The 21,665-nt window shown below is 34.9% G+C and overlaps 1 protein-coding gene across 2 annotated transcripts in view; it reads left to right on the top strand.

Moving 5' to 3' along the window:
• Window positions 1–21,665, top strand: part of LOC125654292 (protein MCM10 homolog) — a 63,121-nt gene that overhangs the window by 31,970 nt on the left and 9,486 nt on the right. For both annotated transcript variants that reach the window (XM_056144830.1, XM_056144829.1), the window contains one exon: window positions 3,366–3,616. In XM_056144830.1, coding sequence (XP_056000805.1) covers window positions 3,366–3,616 — 251 coding nt within the window. The remainder of the gene's footprint in view (window positions 1–3,365; window positions 3,617–21,665) is intronic.

The raw sequence follows: 21,665 nt of genomic DNA, 5'->3' as shown, positions 1-21,665 counted from the left end.
GTTATTCAACATCTCAACATGAAACCATTTTAGCTCCTCTGAGCTGAAAGCTCTAGTTCACTTTTTGTCCAGTGTCCGTCTGTACATAAATCTTCTCCAGAACCGCTGGGCCAGAATAGTTGAAACTTACATGAAAACTTTCTGACAAAGTGTAGATTTAAGTTTGTTCTGGGGGTAGGGTGGGGGCCACAATAGAAGATCAAATTTTTACATGGGGATGTATAGAAAATCTTTGGAAATCTTTTCAATAACAACAGGGCCATTAATACTCATGGCACGCATTCCCAGTTAGTACAGGTTCAAGTTTGTTCCAATCATGCCCCCCGTGGGTAGGGTGGAGTGCCCCTACAATAGAGGGTCAAAGTTTTATATGGGAAGATATAAGGAAACATATTTAAAAATCTTCTTCTCAGGGACAGCAGTCATATTCATATGCAAGCATCAACAGATAGTGCAAATTTAAGTTCAATTCAGGGGCCCAAGGTTAGGGTTCAAAAGGTTAAACTGGCTTATTACATCCCCGATAACAACGACCAGGCTTGTAGGTTATAAAACTTTTTTGAGCACATTTTCATACTCAAACTCAAACTCCGTGCTCTAAATCCTACACATACTCAAAAGTGAAGGTTATAAAACTTTTACAAAATTATTCTCATGCTCAAATGGAGAACATGCTTGAAGATTTTTCAAGTATTTTTGGAGCTTGCTCAGAGTTGTACTCAAAACAAATATAGCTGAGTTTGAGTATGAGTAAGGTAAAAGTTTTATAACTTCCAGGCCAGGGATCAGAAGCCCTAATTATACACAATTGTCTGTCTGGTGAACCGTAACGAATCTAAATGTAGTGTGTGTCATAAAAACAGGTAAGAATAGACTTCAACATACTCATTTAAAATTGCCCAGTAGTACTACACATAAACAACTGAGAAACAAAACTACAATCAGCTGCAAAAGTTTACAAACAAACCAAATATCTATAGATGAGGCCTTGATGGGGGAGTTTGTTATCAGCTGCTGTAAATTCTGTGTGTATTTATGTGTGTGACGTCATATTTCTGTGTTCCAGAAAAAAAGTTGCAGCCTTTACATACATGTGTTTGTCAAATACTCAATGTGTTCAGTCATTGTAGAACCTACCATGACACAAATGAAACTATTGTAGATATGCTTATGCACAAGCGCAGAATATTCCACTATTTGACAAAGTTTTTAGAACTGAAGCAAAACAATTTGATACATTTACATATCTTGCCATATGTGGACGACAATAAAAGGACAATAATTTATTAATTGATAAACAACATTTTTCAATTGATGAACTAAAATGACCAAACTGTTTATAATGCCACCCTCGATATAACGCCAAAATCAGCTGAGACGAAAGCTGGTGATATACCCAGGTAACAGCATATATATCTCGTGGCTTATATTTTATATGCTCCATATTTTGTTGATATTACATGACACAATTAACAAATTCTTTACATATGTCCTTTCACACAATGCAGTTATGACATCATCAGTTTGCTTTCATTTATACTGGACACAAATTACACAATAGCAGTAACTGTAGGACATTACACAATAGCAGTAGGACATTACACAATAGCAGTAACTGTAGGACATTACACAATGGCAGTAACTGTAGGACATTACACAATAGCAGTAACTGTAGGACATTACACAATAGCAGTAACTGTAGGACATTTGCATTTCTTTAGGTTTTAGCAGCTCTATGGTTTATTTCATGTGTAAATGCTCTCTGAAAAATTTCGCTTCTGTGTCTGTCTGTCTGTCCAAGCTTATGATTTCCAAATCTTTCATCTGAAATTGATATAATTGATCACAAATGTTCCTTGAGATGAGGACTTGTGGACCAAGTCTTTTGAGGTTATTTTGGAAAGGTCAAGGTCACTCAGAACGTAAAATTTCCTTATTTCAACAGTTTTTGAACAGGTATTAATCATATATCACACAAATAAGTAATAGGTAATGGCTTTCAGACAAAGGTCACACAAGGTCATTTTGTAAAGGCCAAGGTCACTTAAATCATATACCTTGTATATGAAAAAAACTTTCATTTCAACAGTTATAGGTCATTGTGTCAATCATCATATGAAGTAGTTTATTGGTTACATTTCTGTAGATGCAGTTGAGGGAGCATCCATCAGGTTTACTGATATTCTTGTTTTTATTAAAAAAAAGTTGCTGTCTTAGACCAGCAAAAAGTACCATGAGAACAAATCAAAAGCCAGCATCCATCAGATAGAACAATTAACTATAGAACAAAATCACAGGCCAGTATTCAGCTAATGATGAAAGGCCACATCACATAGAAAAGCACTAGACCCCAACTATCTGCATTTAACTTGGCCCTAGCTGACTGTCAGTTTTCTAGTTTTGATATTATTTCAGGGGTTGAAATTAATTTTTTCTATCACAGGCTAATTTTAGCCTGTGGGTAAAATATCCGCAGGCTAAAAATGAAAACCTACAAGCTAAAATAAAATAATGAAGCAGTGCTCTTTTTTCATGTCTTTTTAAAATCAACAATTTTCCCCATCATTACTGAGCCTAGTGGGTCAACAGGCATTGTTTGGACAGGACAGTAAGTTACGCAAGTCATATGGTGCAATGTTTAGGTCTCTCGATTATCGCACCTCTAATCCACAACCTGTTTATCGCAGGTCTAGATCCAGTCTTTCAATTCCATGCCACATCAGGGTTGTCTCTAATGATTTTTCAAAACGAATCCCGGACTCATGGTTTTATAAGCAGCATGATCATGAACCCCATGAACTTTTTTGCTAATCGTCTACGCGGTGAGCAGTGCACTCGTGTCATCACAACAACCCGACCTCAATATGACAATAAATTCATTCGACTCCGTTTTTTTTTTTTTTTTTTTAGATAAATGAATAACAAAACTTCATACTTGGAATTCAATTTAATCACCCCTGTAGGTGAACAGGTCTATATTTTTCATCATAATCCAATGTCCGACCTCTAAAGCATTTGTTTGACTCCGAGTTTCTTTAAAAAATCATAAAAGACAAATCCAGATAGAAACGGTTGTTGAAATCGGTCGTTCATGTAAGCGTTTGTATGATTCAGAGTGCAAGTTTAAGAAAAGCGAATAGCGCATCACCGTATAAAACGGATACGATACGATCATAGTTTGTAAATCACCACTCGCTAAGATTTTCGAGTATCCATTATTTTTACTCGCTATTTTTCAAATGTACTCGCATTTTGCGAGTATTTCTTGCTAATTTCGAGCAAATGCATGACACCAACTGACTTGTACAGAATGTATGTTTGATAAGAATTGGAATACGTCTCTGATCTAGGGCTATTTATTGTAGACTCCTCAGATGACAAGAAGGTTGAGATACAGTCTATATCACCAGCAGAGCTGTTAAAGCAACATAAACTGGACATGGTCAGGAAACGAAAGGCCAGACACACCACTACTGTCACCGCCCCAGGGAATCTGGATAGCCAGACACCCAGGGACATTGTGCCACATTTGGGGAGAGGGGAAGTGAGAGATGGATTTATCTCCCTTGACATGTCCAATAAAACCAATTCTGTCTCGATGAAGGAATTAGCAAAGGTAATATAAATATTGTTAATATTATGATATAGTTAATGGGATAGTGTTGTAAATCGATAGGATATCCAAACGACAGGTATATTAAATGGTAACTTAATGGGATAGAAAATCTTTGTTTATTTCTTTTACATCCTTATGAAATTTTTTCCACTCATATCAAAATATATGTAGATGAAGGGCCACAAATTTAGTCCTATGCTTAGTGCTCAGGGGCGCGTATGTTTTACAAAAGAACTTACGACCAACTTTACATCCAAACATTTGCGTTTAAATGCAGTTATTTGCTTTTAAATGTAATCCGCAATCTTTTGCAATTAAACGCAATAGAAGAAAGTTCTTTCTATGTACTGGCCTCGACAGGCATCCGTAATTGTTGTGTCCTCAACGTTGTATTTTGTTGATTTGCGCAACGTGTGGTGTGTAACTTGTTGTACGCAACTGCAAGTTGTGCATTACATAAAATTTACCATTAAATGTTCTGTGTCATCCCCACTGAGTTTTATTAAACAATTCTGTGCTTGTGCAATGACGCTTTGACGGATGACAGTTACTTCTCATAGCGAGATGGTCCAACAACGTGATTTGTGAATTCACAAATATGGCATGTATTCTTTGCACTTTGTGCCAGTGGAACAATGTGTTGAGAACGCATGTCCTTGTCGTTTTGTCATGTGACTGAGTTTAGTTTAAAACGTGTTGTGTCAGGTTAAACTTTAATTTTTAATTACATAATCCACGACATGCTCTGTTGTGTCCGACGTACTTTATTTTAATAGCCACATATCGCGTTGTATGTAGTTCCGTTAGCGTGACAGTGTTTTGTTTTATGCTATTGTTAGATCAACGACATGATATCTTTGGCAGGATTGCTTTAAGGATTTTAATTACGTTTAACGGAATGTGTTTGTGTGACTATGCGTGACAATTCTAGTGCGATTACCTGCGTGTTGTTTAGAGTTACGTTAAATGATCGCATGCTGTGTGTTGTTGCGTTAGTGTGACTGTACGTGTTGTTTATAGTTGAGAGAAACAATGGAGTGTTGTGTGTAGTACCGTTAGCATGTTGTTTACTGATTAGCGTTAATCCATGGGGCGTTTTGTGTAGTACCGATAACGTGCTGTTTACAATTACATTAAACCATAGAGTGTTGTGTGTAGTGCCGTTAGCGTAAAGTTTACGTGAGTTTTGTGTGTAGTATCATTAGCATGTTGTTTACAGTGACATTAAATCATGGAGTGTTGAGTGTAGTACCGATAGCGTGTTGTTTTCAGTTACGTTAAACCATAGAGTGTTGTGTGTAGTACTGTTAGTGTGTTGTTTACAGTGACATTAATGCGCCCATGTTGTGTTCCCTAACGTAATTAATAAGAAACGAAGTGTGGGGTGTTGTTATGTCATGGAATAACGCGATGCTTACTTGACTGAATGTGTGGTATTTTGCTACACGAGTGTATGAGCTAGTAATGTAACTTTGTTGTGTTCTCTGGCGTAATTTTTAAAAAAAAACCTTGAAGTGTGGGGTGTTATGCCGTAGAATAACACAATGATTAATTGTAATTATAATTTTTTTTGCACATGTGTATGAGCTAGTGCGTCCATGTTGTGTTAGCTAACGTAAATAATAAGATTAAACTTAAGTGTGCAGCGTTGGAATAATGGTATTTTAACTCAGTTCCCCGCGAGTGTATGACGTAATGTTGTTGTGTTTTCTTACGTGAATACATGTAATGAGATACTTGATTAGTGAAGCGTCATTATTTTGTATATAAACGCTACGTCATCTTTTGATATCCGTGAGTGTATGAAGTAGTGAAGCAACCATGCTGTTTCCTAAATTAAATATTTAAAACAAAAAAAACTTGCAGTGAAGCGTGTTGTTAAGTCATAGATCCTTGACTGAGAGTGAGACTTTTATGTGCAACTGTTTTAGCTAGTAACTCCATTGTGTTGTGTTTCCTAATGTAAATCATGAAAAACTTGGAAGGGTGAGGCGTTGTTATGTCACACTAGTGTTTGTTTTCGGACGTAAATACATGTAATGAGATAGTTGAAGACCATTGCATCTAGTAAGTCATATTTAATTAAAGTCTCCCGACAATATTATGTAATCGTTACGTTTTAGGGGCATGGTTACAATTTGATCAAATAATTTTTCCAATTTTATTTTCCCATTTTAAATGTTTACAATGCTTAATAACTAAGATATTTTGAATGGTCAACAAAAAATTGAATGACAATTATTGAGAGATAAAGCTCTCACAATTTTTTTGTAAACAAAATCATGTTTTGTTTACATATATTGATCGGTTAATAACAAAAATACATGTTTAAAACAAAATCAAATGTTACAAACACTAAAAACTATTTAATTTTGCTTAGAATAAACTTGTAAATTGAAAAAATAAATAAATCTGCTTTGAATAAAACTTTTACTAGTATATTTAAACTATGTAAACAAAACATTACACGAGCCTTGCTTACATCACAAAGAAATTAGAATTGTGATCTCTTTGCAACTCCAAATTAGGAATATATGTACCATAGTTAAGCATTGTAAACATTAAACATGTAAAATAAAATCTTAAAATTTCCATCTCAAATCTTGACTATGCCCCTCTAATGATTAAACATAATCATAATAGGTATGTTTTTTCCATATTTCCATACTTGTGAATAATTATTACCGTTTAGAGGTAGAACATAAGATTTGTAGCTTATGCGTTTAAACAGTGTCATGGGGAATTCTTATTAATCAATCAATATTTTTTGAGTACTAAATGTTATTAACCCATACTTATGCTACTCACCACCTCTTCATCTTGAACCTACGGGGGTCAGCAAAATGATCGATTTAGGAAAAAACCCATGCCTGTAGCGTTATTTATTGGCGAATACATGATATCACGTGTCGAATATCCACACACTATGCAATTAACGGAATTCGGAATGGGGACAAGAGAACAGTGTGACATCCTCAAAGTATTCCCTCTTTAGACACGTTTCCAGTGTTCCTGCACTGTGTAGTATATACACACCCTATCGGGCACCTGTCCGTGACATCCCACTCCTTACCTGATAATTGGATTATTAACGAAGCCATCAAAGACAATTTTCTTTAATCTATAGATCTTCCCTCGCCTTCAATGTTCCCCTGTAACCTTCCAACTGTGTGATGGTCTGTTATTCATTTTAAAATGATATAATTCGAAGTAATCAATTGATAAATTTGATATTTTAGATATAAAAGAGCTATTTCATGATTATTTTGCGGGTCAATTGTTTTATAATAGTGCCTATATGTATATAAAAAAGCATTAAATATTCATATTGGTAAAGGTTTTATGAGAATGGACACATTGTGAAGATTTTTGAAAGCGAACTTAATTCATGCTCACATGCATATAAATGTATAATGCAGACTCTCTTTGATGATTGTTTTATGAAGAAATATTACCTAACGACAATGAAATAAGGAATAAAAATATGGATGGACATATTGTGATAGTTCGTTAAAAAAAAGTAGTATGGAAGACATTATTTTGTGTAGGCGGACATATATAGACACTTTGGAAAAAATTGGACATATAAGGACAGTTTGGTCAAAAATTGGACGGACATATAGCGAAGGCGGACATATAGGGACTCAACACCCAGGATATACTTTGTATCTACATAAAATCAGACTCTCAAAAGCGTGTTTGTCACACTAGCTAGGAAACCATGTGTGGAGGTGAGAACAACATGTCAAAAATATTCAATGTTTCGACAGACGTTAATGATCAATCAATTTAGGGAGCAAGCACAGTAAGAAAAAACAAAATTTTCGTTGCAACAGCTTTTTCACCGAAGCTGTCAACTGATAGTTGTCATGTGACATGTAACATACACAGGGCTCGTGCCTTGTTTTGAAAATGAAAAGTTTAGATGTCTCAGATAAATCTTTGTCAGTTTTTGAAATTTAAAGAGCCAAATTGTAACTGTCCTGTTAAAGATTCCATTTGTCCCATGGGAGAAATGATGTAAGCCATGGTGTTTCAAAGCATTCACTTGGACATACAAAGATGATTTTGATAAGGGCCAAACAGCATCTGTAAATTAAAGATTAATTAAAGGGACTGATTCATGATTTTCCCCAAAATTTTGTTTTTCACTTTTAATGATCAAAATCTACTGTCTAATATGTTTAAAAGATTTCACATAAAAATTAAGGTTATACATTTTCACAGAAGCTCATTTTAGGGAGTTTATTATTTGTTTTGTAAATAAAGATTGTGGTGTTATTATTTACGAAATTTTCAAAAGAAATGGATATTGATCAAAGTTTATCATATCTTTCACATTTCAACCATTCTTTGGGTAAAATGTGTAATCTAAAAGTTAAAATTTGTGACTCTGCATAATTAAGATGCTTTATATTACAAAATTATTTTTTCACGGGTTTGTATACTTTAAAAGACTCGAGTCTTTGTTTACATAACACAGATTTAAGGCTAAAATATTGCTTTTATTCTTGCATTCAGAAATTCAAAATTTTGGCTGTCAACATTAAATGAGTTATATTTTAAAATGTTTAACATTAAAAATGAAAAACATTTTTTCTCAAAAATCGTGAATTTAATGAATATAATGTAAAAAGGCTATGGAAATGATTTTTCACTCCTTTAGTTATGAGACATTTCTTTGTACAACTTAGAATTCTGAAGTAATTCATACCATGTGAAAGAAATGATGTCAATACATGTAATAAAATGAAGGATCATTTCTGTAGTTATTTGAACATTTCAAGAGATATCTTGACAAGTCAATTGTTGTACCAAGGTTGGCATGATTTTGTGTCATGTACACTCCTCTGTTTATTATAACGAATAAACATCTAATGGGCGTGTCATATTCCGTGGCAATGCACTTTACTAAAAATACATGATTGTATGAACTGTAATGCTTCATGCTGGCACATGTTTAATGAAGCACTAGCGTTGTTCATGAAGTATGCTGGCATAATTAAGCATCATAGTTTTCGCGGTTTTTTTTTTTCAAAAACAAATTGATTTCATTTTAAATATTCCACATTTATTGTGTTTCACATCTTTGCCAGCCAAGTGTTATGATCTTCAAACTCACAGAAGTGGATCGCAACTCTGGCTTGCTAGTGAAGGTGCATTTTTTATCATCAATTAGAAAATTTGATATTAAATTTTGATCAAATGCACAAGTCATAAATTTTCTATTGGGATAAGCTTGGTGATTGTGATATTACCAGTATTTTAGGAATTTAATTGTTTCTTTCTAGAAATATTGCTTTGTCCTTGAATATATATGTGCAGTTTATGCCAAGTGATATTCAACATAAATCAATGTCAACTGACAAGATTATTTCAGTAGTTGACTGTACCAGCATGCCCTTAAACAATATTTGTATGAATCATAGTGAATTTCATTAGTAAAAATCTACCTTAACCTGATGTTTCTTTGATAGTTCATAGAGCAAATTTCCATAAATTGTCCATATTTTGTTGTTGAAAATGTTGACGAGAAACTCTGATACTGCTTTTATTAGCTTACCTGGAATATCAAGTGAACTTTTTAAATCAGTTTTGTCCTTCTCATAAGATAGAAGATTTCTGACATCCTCCTCAGAACATTTCCCCCAGTAGGCCATTTTCAAAATATTGTAACAAAGAATCATTAGATAAGGGTGAATTCAAGTTTGTTGAAATGAAGTTCAAACGGTTCAAATCTAGCAAACTGTGGAAATGAAGGTCTTGACTTTTATTTAAAAGGCTGCTCCCTAATAAGAATCTATAATTACAAAATTTATGAACTAGCTTCATCATATATAGGTTAAAAATTATTATGTCCCCTTCAAAGAAGAGAGGCATATTGCTTTGCACCTGTTGGTCAGTCAGTTGGTTGGTAGACCACATGTTGTCTGCTCAATATCTTTAGAACCATTCACTTGATCATAATGATATACCATATATGGGTTGGTTATGAGTAAAAGAGGACCCCTACTGATTTTCAGGTCCAAAGGTTAAGGATTGATCCACTCCAATCTAATTAAAATCAGACCTTCTCTCCAGTGTAACGGTTAGAGAAGGTCTGATTTTAATTAGATTGGATCCACTCTGGACATGAGAAGATGCTGACCACTTGATATCTTGAGAACCCTTTTAGAACCCTTTTCTTGACAGACATCAAACTTAGTACACTGCTATATCTTGAGGAGTAAATAACCTATTTTGATTTTCAGGTCAAAAGTCAAGGGTCAATCCTTTCTGGACATAGGAAAATACTGTCTGCTTTTAAAATATCTTGAGAACCCTTGGCTTGACAGACATCAAATTTGGTACACTGGTACATCTTAAGGAGTAGATGACCCCTTTTGATTTTTAGGTCACATGGCCAAAGGTCAAGGGTCAATCCACACTGGACATGGGAAGATATTGTTCACTCAATATCTTGAATTGTTTTGGCACTACTATGAATTAAATGATGCATGTGTATAACCCTTTTTAATTTTGCACCAAGGCAAAATATATGCTTATGCTTTACATGTGAAGGTTCAATGCTTATGTAACAAGATAATGAAGAAATCAGAAAATTAATATTGAATCCTTTTCATGTCAAAGCAGGGTGGTGCTAGAATAAGGGTTTAGAATTTCACACTGGACACAAATGTCCAATTTTGCAAAGCAATGAGCTAGGGATCTGTGAGAGTGAAGCTTGAATAAATGGGTACATGTGAAGTCTAAAATTTGATTTGTTTTGCCAGAAGAGCAAGGCAACTGAGGTGAGCACTGTCGTACACAAGGCTCTTGTTTCTGTGGCTAAACATCCACTGATATTCTCTGGTAATAAATGACATTTGTGATTGATAGCCAGTGCTATTGACCTCCAATGTAATCCCTAATCTTTCATTCAAACAAAGAGGATTAACGAGCGTTTTTTTCCTGTGATTGAGGAAGTGTATTTCCAGGATAGATTAGTCCGTTCTGTAGAGATTTTATGAATGGAATGTCAGAAGAACTGGGGCAGTGTTATTGATTGTGTGTTATCTGATTTCTGTCTCTAGCTATGATTAACTAAATCAAGTCTTGTGGCTCTTCCTCATCCTTTCGACTTCTGATCATAGATGACAGTGTGTAATGAAGGAAAGGGGAGATAAATGCTATCAAGGACAAACGTAGTTTATGATGTACTGAGATTTGGTCATTTGATTGAAGAAAAAAATCCTCAGCTAGCAAAAGCAATTATGAATTTTTTTTGTTAGAATTGATCTCTGTTTTGATGGAGATATTTTAAGACAGTGATAAATTTACGAGCATGATTATATGAACTTTATGATTTTGTGAGCATGGTTATATAAACTTTACGAACAGCAATAGAGAGAATTTCAATGTTAAATACTTGTGTGTAAGTTTAGAAATTTGTTTTGTTTCATGAAATATTTAAACAGATATTGACATGAAACATGCAGTGTTCATTTTGATTTCCTGACACCTGATCTGTGCTTAGTTATGGCTAAAGAGGGTGCTTATTTTGGCTAAAAAGGGTGGAGTTTTGTAGTATTGTCAATTCTTTTGAAAGTATATTTTTGAATTCCACATTAAAGACCCATTTTTAAGCCACCTCCCTTGAAATTTACCTGGACTAAGATTAAAAACATACCTCCTGTCAATCACATAGAAGACAATAGATCAGGCCCTGATTGACGGATTTGACCAAGTGCATCTATTGGGCACCCAAGCTCGAATATGTTAATAGCAATTAACTGCCAGCGTATCCACCTCTTTCATCAACTGCAAAAACAAAAAAAGGTTACAGTATTTTTTTTAAAACTTATGAGTCGATAATTTCCTGAACTAAAGATCCAAACATTAGAAATAAATCAGTCACAGTCAGATCGGAGAAAATGTCGTCAAAAATCACCGTACAAATTAGTGGCGATTCAAGTTTTATTAATCAGCTTATGATGTTTGGAATTTAGGATCTAGATCAATAAAAAGTTTCCGTAGTAGCAGCACCAGCTCTCGTGCCAACCATTCTACATGTAATTCCTTTTTAAGCATAATTTACAGAACACCTGGATTGCCTCTGTCAATTGTGTGTTGTTACTGAGAACAACATTTGTGGTGGCGTGATAAAACAATTAAAATCGGCAAGAAATGTTGGCTAATTTTGGTCATACAGTGGAACCTGGTTATTTCGTTACTCATTTTACAACAATAGAATAACATGATACCGGGGACAACATAATAAACGTAGTAAACATTGCCAGTGAAATCGGTTGATAACATTTTTCGGAAAAAGTATGTCTTCGGAAGCGTTGAAACTACGTAGAAGGGGTGTGTGTGAATACATCTTTACTGTTTCTTTGTTTAAAATACTATGCCACTTTGTTTTATTTACATCTTAAAATGTCTGTAATTCTTCATGTTCTTATCACTTTTCTTTATTTCTGGTGTAGGATATTTAGTTTCCACCATTTTATTCAACTTCGGCTTTCTGTGTGTGAATACATCTTTACTGTTTTTTTGTTTAAAATACTATGACACTTTGTTTTATTTACATCTTAAATGTCTGTAATTCTTCATGTTCTTATCACTTTCTTCATTTCTGGTGTAGAATATTTAGTTTCCACCATTTTATTCAACTTCGGCTTTCTTGTTTAACTACATTTTGCATTTATTTAAATATTTTACAATAACTCATTCTGGTTCGTATTCAACATTCGTACATACAATAATAAACTAGTACTTATTGTAACGGGGACCGTTACAGATGTCCCCAAACATTCCCCCATTTAGCAAGTGGTGTCATTTATTTCAGTACAAGTTGTTTTGACCATTGCAAACTGTGAAACATGTGAATATATAACTATCTTATAACTTTCAGTCCATTTCATACTAGTTCAAATCAGTTATAAAGATATGAGAGTTTTGTGCACGTGCACGTACGTGCATGCACGTGCATATGAATAATTCGACCATCTCAATACATTAGAAGTCTTACTATATGAGTACAAGAGAAGTTTTACAACTGTTCAAAGAAAAACGAGAAAATAACGGCAACTCGAAACTACAAAGACCGAAATCAATGCACGTGCATACATGTGCGTGTGAGTACCACACAACAATTTTGTTGATACTATTCAATAGACATTTGAATAATATACTTACTATATGAATTTGGTATCGATTGCTTCACTCATAAGAGAGTTATTGGGATTTCAAAATCGTCAAATCAGAATTAAGCGCACGTGCATGCGCGTGGATGGAAGGGATTTTGAGACTATTAGTAAATTGAGAGGCCCAAAACATACCTACCACCTAATTTTCAAACCTATTCATTGCAATCTCAAAATGTTATAGACCAATACTTCAATTTAGACGTCAAAAAATACAATGCACGCGCATTCACGCACACGCGATTTTGATAATGGAAAATTTGTTGACATCATTTCATAGACATTCATATCATAGATCCTCAGGGTAAATTTGAATTCATTTCAGTTTTTAATTCAATAGTTATGACCATTTTAGTACCCGAAAAATGAAAGAAAAGCTATGCATGTGCATACACGCGCACGTGAGTATGACTCAGCATCAATGTTGATGTCATTCAATAGACATTTGATAGATATACTTACAGTATAAATTTCATATTGTTTCCATCATTTATAAGAAAGTTATGGCGATTTGAAAATCGTCCAATCAGAATTTAGCACACGTGCATGCACGTGCCGGATGGTAATTTTGACTGTACACTTTTGTTAAGAATATCAAGATACATATACAATACAAGTTTGAAAAGATTTGGACAAAAAACAAAAAAGTTATGGTCATTGAAAGAATTGAACCTTCAAAAGATAATACACGTGCGTGCGCATGCGCGTTTGCAATTTTTATTACATCGATCTGTAGATATTTGAAATGTCTACCTATCCTGTAAATATCATTAAATTTCCTTAATTGGCATGAATGTTATAAACGGTTTTGTATTATCCAATCAAATTGAAGCACACGTGCATGCGCGTGCAGAATTGAAATTTTGACGATTCCAAACACTTAAGGGTTCCATGTTATACCTACGATATAAATAGCAAACGATTTCATTGAAAAATAAAAAAGTTAGACTGATTCCAAAGTTTGTGAACAAAAAATCCAATGCACGTTCATGCACATGCATGCATTTTCAGACAAAATGACATTCGTTCCGCACATCTACATATGCTATACTATCATCCTTAAAAGGTTTCATATTGATCCCTTCAGTAGTTTCTGAGAACACTCGTGGACAAAAAAGTCCCAAGAAGAAAGAAAGAATAATAATAATAACTAGACACGATCTCGTTGCGAGCAACGAGTAGGTCTTCCGTCCGATTTGTTGATGCACTCGGAGTTAAAAAAAAAAAAAAGACAAATGAGTCCCAATTTAGTTTCCGACTTTAAGACACTTTAAATATAATCAATTTTTCATATCATAAGCTTCTGAAGCAAAGTTTCGGTGAAATTCGTTTGAAATTCGACTCTCCAGGCGAGCCATAAGGCCCGCGGGCCTATTTCTTAATGTCATTTGTTAGCCCTCTATAGACTCAACAACTTTAGTTCTATATGTCTTTACAAAATATTTACCTGTAAAAAGTTATTGAGATCGACCGATATCGACAAAAAATCGACTCTACAGGCGAGCCATTAGGACCATAGGCCTATTTCTTGATATCAATCGATAGATCTCGATAAACTGAACAACTTTTGTTCAATATGTCCTTACAAAATATTTACCAGTTACAAGTTTTTGAAATCGACTGATATCGACAAAAATCGACTCTACAGGCGAGCCATGAGGCCCACAGACCCATTTTTTGATATTGATCGATAGGTTATGACACATTGAACAACTTTTGTTCAATAATGCTTTTCAAAAAATATGTCGTTTTAAAGATATGAGGCGTCAAATATTTACGATTTTGGCCCTTAAAATCTCTAATTACGTAACATATGACCTACTTTTTGATTTGATAAGATCAAGCTCGTTGAGATGAACATTTCCGCTTCTACAACTTATTATAAAATATTAATAGTTTCTGAGATATTCTCCAAAACATTTGGACCCTTCTGAACCCCTAATTTAAAGGGCCAGCCCGTTTTGCTTGATATCGTAAGAAAGGCCTTGTCATTTTAAACATTTTTTGCTCAACAAGTATTTAGAAATTCTTTACCGTTCTCGAGTTATCTCTACAAGAAATATTTAGGGGCCAAACTGTAGCTCCCTAACGGGGCCACATAGGGAAAAAACGAAATGTACATATTGTTTAGATTATCATTCTGAACAACTTTTGTTCAATAATGCTTTTCAAAATATTTGTCGTTTTCAAGATATGAGGCGTCAATTATTTATGATTTTGGCCCTTAAAATCCCTTATTACGTAACATATGACCTACTTTTGGATTTGATAAGAACAAGCTCGTTTAGATGAACATTTCCGCTTCAATGACTTATTACAAAATATTAATAGTTTCTGAAATATTCTCATAAACCTTTGGACCCTTCTGGGCCCCTAATTTAAAGGGTCAGCCCCTTTTGCTTGATATCGTAAGAAAGGTCATGACATTTCAAACATTTTTTGTTCAACAAGTATTTAGAAATTCTTTACCGTTCTCGAGTTATTTCTAGAAGTAATTTTTAGGGGCCAAACTGTAGCTCCCTAACGGGGCCACATAGGGTAAAAACGAAATATGCATATTGTACAGATCATCATTCTGAACAACTTTTGTTCTTTATTGCTTTTCAAAATATTTGTCGTTTTCGAGATACAAGGGGTAAAAAATTTATGGTTTTGGTCCTTAAAATCCCTTATTACGTAACATATGACCTAAATTTTTATATGAATAGATTTGGATTGTTGAGATGAACATTTTTTGTTCTTTGACTTATACCAAAATATTAACGATTTTTGAGATATTTGATCTAGACTTTGAGCCCTTCTAGATCCCTAATTTAAGGGGCTAGCCCCTAAATCTTGATATTTTCGAAAAGATCTCGTAAATGTGCACAACTTTTGTTCTACATGTCTTAACAAAATATTTGCAAGAAAAAATATATTGGAGATCAAAGGTCAAAAATCGGCGAAGAATTTTGGCATCCATTTTTTCAGGTCCAGGCGAGCGTTTAGGCAAATCGCCTCCGGTAAAATCGAATCCCCCACAAATCTTCTAAAATGTTTACTCTATCTTGTGTAGAAATTTCAAGACTCTAGCTTCAAAACTAACGGAGGAGATGCGTGGACAACAAGGCCCTTCAAAAAGTCACTAAAAGAGAGATAACTCCTGACCGGAAGTGACGTCAAGCACGAAATTTTGCAAGCAAAGTCTCGTCACCAAAAGACATCTTTCCTGAAAATTTCGTGAAAATCGATCGAGAAATGGCTGAGAAAAACGCGTGTACTACCAAGGAAAATAATAATAATAATAATAATAATGAAGAAGAAGAACGCGAACAATAATAGTAAGGTCTTCCGCAGGAGACGGAAGACCTTAATAATAATAATAAGAAACAGAGTAAAACCAATATGTTCCCAAACTTCGTTTGGGGAACATAATAACAAAACATTGTTCTTGAGTCGACTCGCGTAGCAAGCTACTCCTTGACATCGGGTCCGTCTTTTGGATTCACCGCTTCACTACCACCCTAGCTCATACGCATCTGAATATAGTTTGACTGGCAGTGTATGTTTTGTGAAATAAAATCATTGCTGTGCACATAAAATTATTCATAATATCAATGGAACGCAGACATTATTTATGAAAGAATGTGAAAATATTGTAGAATCAGGCATCGACCTAGCAGGTCAACAACTGAATACAGCTGGGAGAAGATGAGACTGCGGATATGAAAGCAGACACTGCATGTCTTTCATTAATTTTAAGATTTTTTAACATGGTTAATAAAGATTCAAATTTTAGCCAAACAATAATGGTGAAAGACTTATGTAGTTTATTGAAATAATATTTTTAATGGCGCATGAATATAAGGAGGGGGGGGGTACATGAAGAAGGATTTCGATATTGCCTTTAACTTTCCGTGAAAATAGATGGTATTTAACGATTCTTGAACTAATATTCTAACAGAATTCTGACAAAAATATATCTGAAATGAATTAACGAATTCTATATTTGCTTTGTGTAAATAAGGCCAACGATAAAAATTGTTGAGTTTCCGCTAACGTTCCAGAAAAAAATAGGGTAGGTAGGTAGGAAATAAATTTTATTTTTTTTTTAAATTTTATTTTTTCAAAGTATGCAGAAACATTGTAAACTCTAACAAGTGTAGTATAGGAAGGAGGAGAAAATCTTTGGATGTACCGGGAATCGAACCCGGGACCCCTGCATTACTAGGCAGGTGCTCTAACCACTGAGCTATCCAAGCCGATATCCAGTCCGTATAGCCCTAATTACTACATTCCTCCCTCCCTAAGATCAATTATAATTTTATAATTGTCTTTCAATATCAACCCAGTTTCTTTTTGCCCCTGACAGACCAACCTGCACCATTAGGGGTGGTCAACGGCACCAAATGTAGTATTGGAAGGAGAAAATCTTTGGCTGGACCCCTGCATTTCTAGTCAGGTGCTCTAACCACTGAGCTATCCAGGCCGATATCCATGGTCCGTATAGCCCTAATTACTGCACAAGTTAAATGTTCTATTGAATTTTATACTTTCAAAATAAAATTTTGCTTAAATTGCATTGCAAGTAAACTTTCAATCATAACATTTCACCCGTTATTGGCTGAGGATTATTTCCAGATGTTTTATAAGAAACTATATTTTTCAATGAAACATATCTAGCATAAAACACTATGCTCTACAAGTACCAGATATATTGTTTCTACATTTAGATTGGTTGTCATAGGAATACTTCTATTGGATATGTTTGACAGGAAAATAATGTGATGGTTTTGAAAAAATATATTAAATCATCACCAAAATATCAACATCATTAACATATTTTAAGTTTATTAATACATTTCTGAATGTATTTTCACAATCTAAATGGAACAAGGGTAGGAAGACAGTCTGGGCAGATCCCACTTATCCTAATGGGATCCAACTCTCTTCCAGCTAAAACTTTTTACCGGACATAAATTTTTATTTTAAAAACAATCTGCACATCTTTTTTTCCTCTCGGCTCTCACCAGCCATCAACAACTCGAATGCGCTCACTGCTTTATTTGCGGCCTTTTTCATAGTGTTTTCAGTTAGAGCTGCAGCAGAAACCAAGGATGTGCATACAAATTTGACAGACTGGACATTCATGTCGGTCACTCTGCATCATGACCTCCATATAAAACTAGGGTCCCCGTCTAATGCCCGTTGAAATGATAGCATAAGACAGTACATGGCTATAAATAGCCACCGTCTAAAAACAACATAGGAGTTGGCAATTTTAACAAAAGAAAGTCTTCTATGAAAACATGACACTTAAAATTGGCAGAGTCTCTCGACCGTCTGTTAACTTCAATTGTTAAATCATCGTTGCGTAAGCACGCATGGAGGTACTAGCCACTGGGTCAACCATCATCCATGCTGTTAGTTAGAAACATTATCAATGTTGTTTAAACGCTTGATACAATACCATGCAATTTTGTATATCATTAAAGCGTTTGAATGACTTCATCTCAATGTCTAACTAAAACGAAAACCAAGAACCGGGAATATATTTTTTCCGGGAAAATGGCGATTTTTTTTTTTAAATATCGAAAAAAAATTCTAGGGTCGGGGCTATAATTTAGGGTCTGTCGGGTTAGCGGAAACACAACACATTTTATCAGTGGCCTAAATGAACAACGAACAAGTTAACATCATTTACATGCGCACATGGTACATTTTTGAGGGAATACTTCATGTAAAATGATCGAAGGAAGTGCTAGGCAATCAAGATATTTGAAGACTTCTAGAGAATAATTTGTATCGATACCTGCTACAAATTGTGTCCGGGCTGTTACTGTTTTGTTTTTTGTGGTAGACTTTTGATATTTGACATGTACCCATAAGTGATTATCTACTGCAGATGTGCTGGTAACCATGGATAGTGACCTTTGATCTTGAACTTTTATGTTCACACAACTTTTGTAGCTTTTATGGGTAAATTTCTCTAGCTGATGTGTCGTGCTTCTAATTTCTGATGTTGAAATTCCATAGATATCTAGTTAAGCATAGTATTTTTGCATGTACACTTTGTTTTACCATGCTTTAAAGATTCAGAATTTTAAAGTTTATAAGAGTTTAGACAGTGCTGTATATATAACCACCATTTGTTGAAAATCGTGGACGAGTCGACTCTGGGGCCCTTGAGGCCTTTGATTATTAAGTTCTATTTTTATTTTTAAAAGAACAAACATCAAAACAGAAAACTGTTCTGTTCTCGATAAGAACCGTTCTGTTCACACATGAAACATTCCGTTCAAACTATTCAGTGTTCCGTTCCCAACCCAAAGCGTTCCATTCCCAGACCAAATCATTCCGTTCCCTCAAACCGTTTGTTCCTGCATGGCTATTCGGAACTTGCGTGTCAGTCATCATTGTAGGTCAGCATGGCGCTTGGTCGAGGTGGAAGAAGACTGTCGCTCTTGATTTCATTTGAAAGTTGTGCAAGGGTGGACAGTTCCACAGTTCATATTTGTAAACGTTTACAGACAAATTACCAATTCACCATGACATGACAGAGCATATTTTTATGCTCCCCTTCAAAGAAGAGGGGCATATTGCTTTGCACATGTTGGTCTGTCGGTCGGGATGTATGTCGATTAGGAGACCACATGTTGTCCGCTCAATATCCACTTGATCATATAATGATATTTCATATGTGGGTGGTTATGTGTAGAAGAGAACCCCTATTGATATTGAGGTTCAAAGGTCAAGGGTCAATCCACTCTAAACATAGAAAGATATTTCTGCCCATCAACTTGAGAACCCTTTCATTGACAGACATCAAACTTGTTACACTGGTACCTCGTATGGAGTAGATGGCCCCTATTGATTTGAGGTCACATGGTCAAAGGTCAAGAGTCAAACTGGATATAGGAATATACTGTCCACTCAATATCTCAAGAACCCTCTGCTTGACAGACATCAAACTTGGAACACTGGTACATTTTAAGGAGTAAATAATCCCTATTGATTTTGAGGTCACATGGTCAGGGGTCAAATTGGACATAGGAATATACAGTTAATTCTCGAATTATAACCACACAATTCATCGCCATTTTCGTTATAATGCCGCATTTTTTTGAAGTTTTTTTCCTATTACTTAAAATTCTCGTTAAAACACCAAATTCGCTATCGCCATTTGCCACAGTATTTTTAGGACAAAAGTCTACATCAAAGTGTTAATTATCTTGATAAAACGCCATGGGTGCACGTGATTAGTGATGTGGGAAATTGGTCATTATCGATCTCCAGCGTACACCTGGGCAGAAGGAACCCTGTATTAAATAAACAAGATAATTACTTAATATGAACTGTAGTCTTATTGTTTTTACCGCATTGAAAAATATTTCAGTTAAGCTATGGCTTCGCCACAAAAGAGGTTTCTGTTTAATTTCTAAGAAAACAAGCAAATTATTACATACCACGGAATCAATCCAAAATGTACACAACAGAAATTCTCCAATTATTCTACTGTTTTAAGGGAAAAGTCCATAAAAAGGAGGACAATGGGTGATAATTTGGCTGCAAAGGGTGAAATACTCATTGATCTTCGTCCAGTTAAAGACGGCTCACCTACCAGGAAACAGCCATGTGTTGCACTAAATACCGACACTGGACATGGTTTATAAATAACTTGAAACATACTGTGTATATGTGTATTGTTTTGAAATGAAGCCTTATTATTGATGGATCTATTTTAATCATGCTAAAATATTTGAAAAAATAACTACGAGATATTTTTTTATTAAGTTTGTATGTAAAGGAAAGATAACTTTTACATATACAAGAAAAGTAACTCTTTCTTTCCAAGTTGGCAGAAATTCAATTCATTGCCAAATTTTTTATAACGCCATAAATTCAAAAGAACAAAGGGTGGCGGTTTATCGAGAGTTTACTGTACTGTCTGCTCAGTATCTTGAGAACCCTTTGCTTGACAGACATCAAACTTGGTACACTGGTATATCCTAAGGAGTACATGATCAAAGGTCAAGGTCAAACTGGACATAGGAAGATATTGTCTGCTCAATATTTTGAGAACCCTTTGCTTGCAAGACATTAAACATGGTACACTGGTATATCATAAGGAGTAGATGACCCCTATTGACTTTTAGATCAAAAGGAAGATAATGTCCACTCAATATCTTGAATTGTTTTGGCACTACTATCAGTTCAATGATTCATTTGTTTAACTCTTCAATTTTGCACTACGGGGGGCATATATGTTTTACAATCATGTCTTGTTATTTCATTATTTTCAGAAATGATTGTTTCTTAGATATATGACATATTTGAGCCAGTATTATGATATAGTGCCAACACAGTTATAGCAACCTCCACAGTTGTGCTTAAAAGCTGAGGAGATAAACTGATTTTAAGAGAAAAATTTAAGGGACATACTGATGAAACATTGATATTCATGAGAATGTATGTTTTGGGTAATGTGACTGAAAATTGTGTCGATTATGCTTGTGACAGCTGTGACTTGTCATTGTATCTTGTGACAGCTGTGACCTGTCATTGTATCTTGTGACAGCTGTGACCTGTCATTGTATCTTGTGACAGCTGTGACCTGTCATTGTATCTTGTGACAGCTGTGACCTGTCATTGTATCTTGTGACAGCTGTGACCTGTCATTGTATCTTGTGACAGCTGTGACTTGTCATTGTATCTTGTGACAGCTGTGACCTGTCATTGTATCTTGTGACAGCTGTGACCTGTCATTGTATATTGTGACAGCTGTGACCTGTCATTGTATCTTGTGACAGCTGTGACCTGTCATTGTATATTGTGACAGCTGTGACTTGTCATTGTATCTTGTGACAGCTGTGACCTGTCAT

This window comes from Ostrea edulis, chromosome 7 (genome assembly GCF_947568905.1).
Source record: "Ostrea edulis chromosome 7, xbOstEdul1.1, whole genome shotgun sequence".
Classification (NCBI taxonomy): Eukaryota; Metazoa; Mollusca; class Bivalvia; order Ostreida; family Ostreidae; genus Ostrea; species Ostrea edulis.
This window is presented reverse-complemented; position numbering and strand designations above follow the sequence as displayed.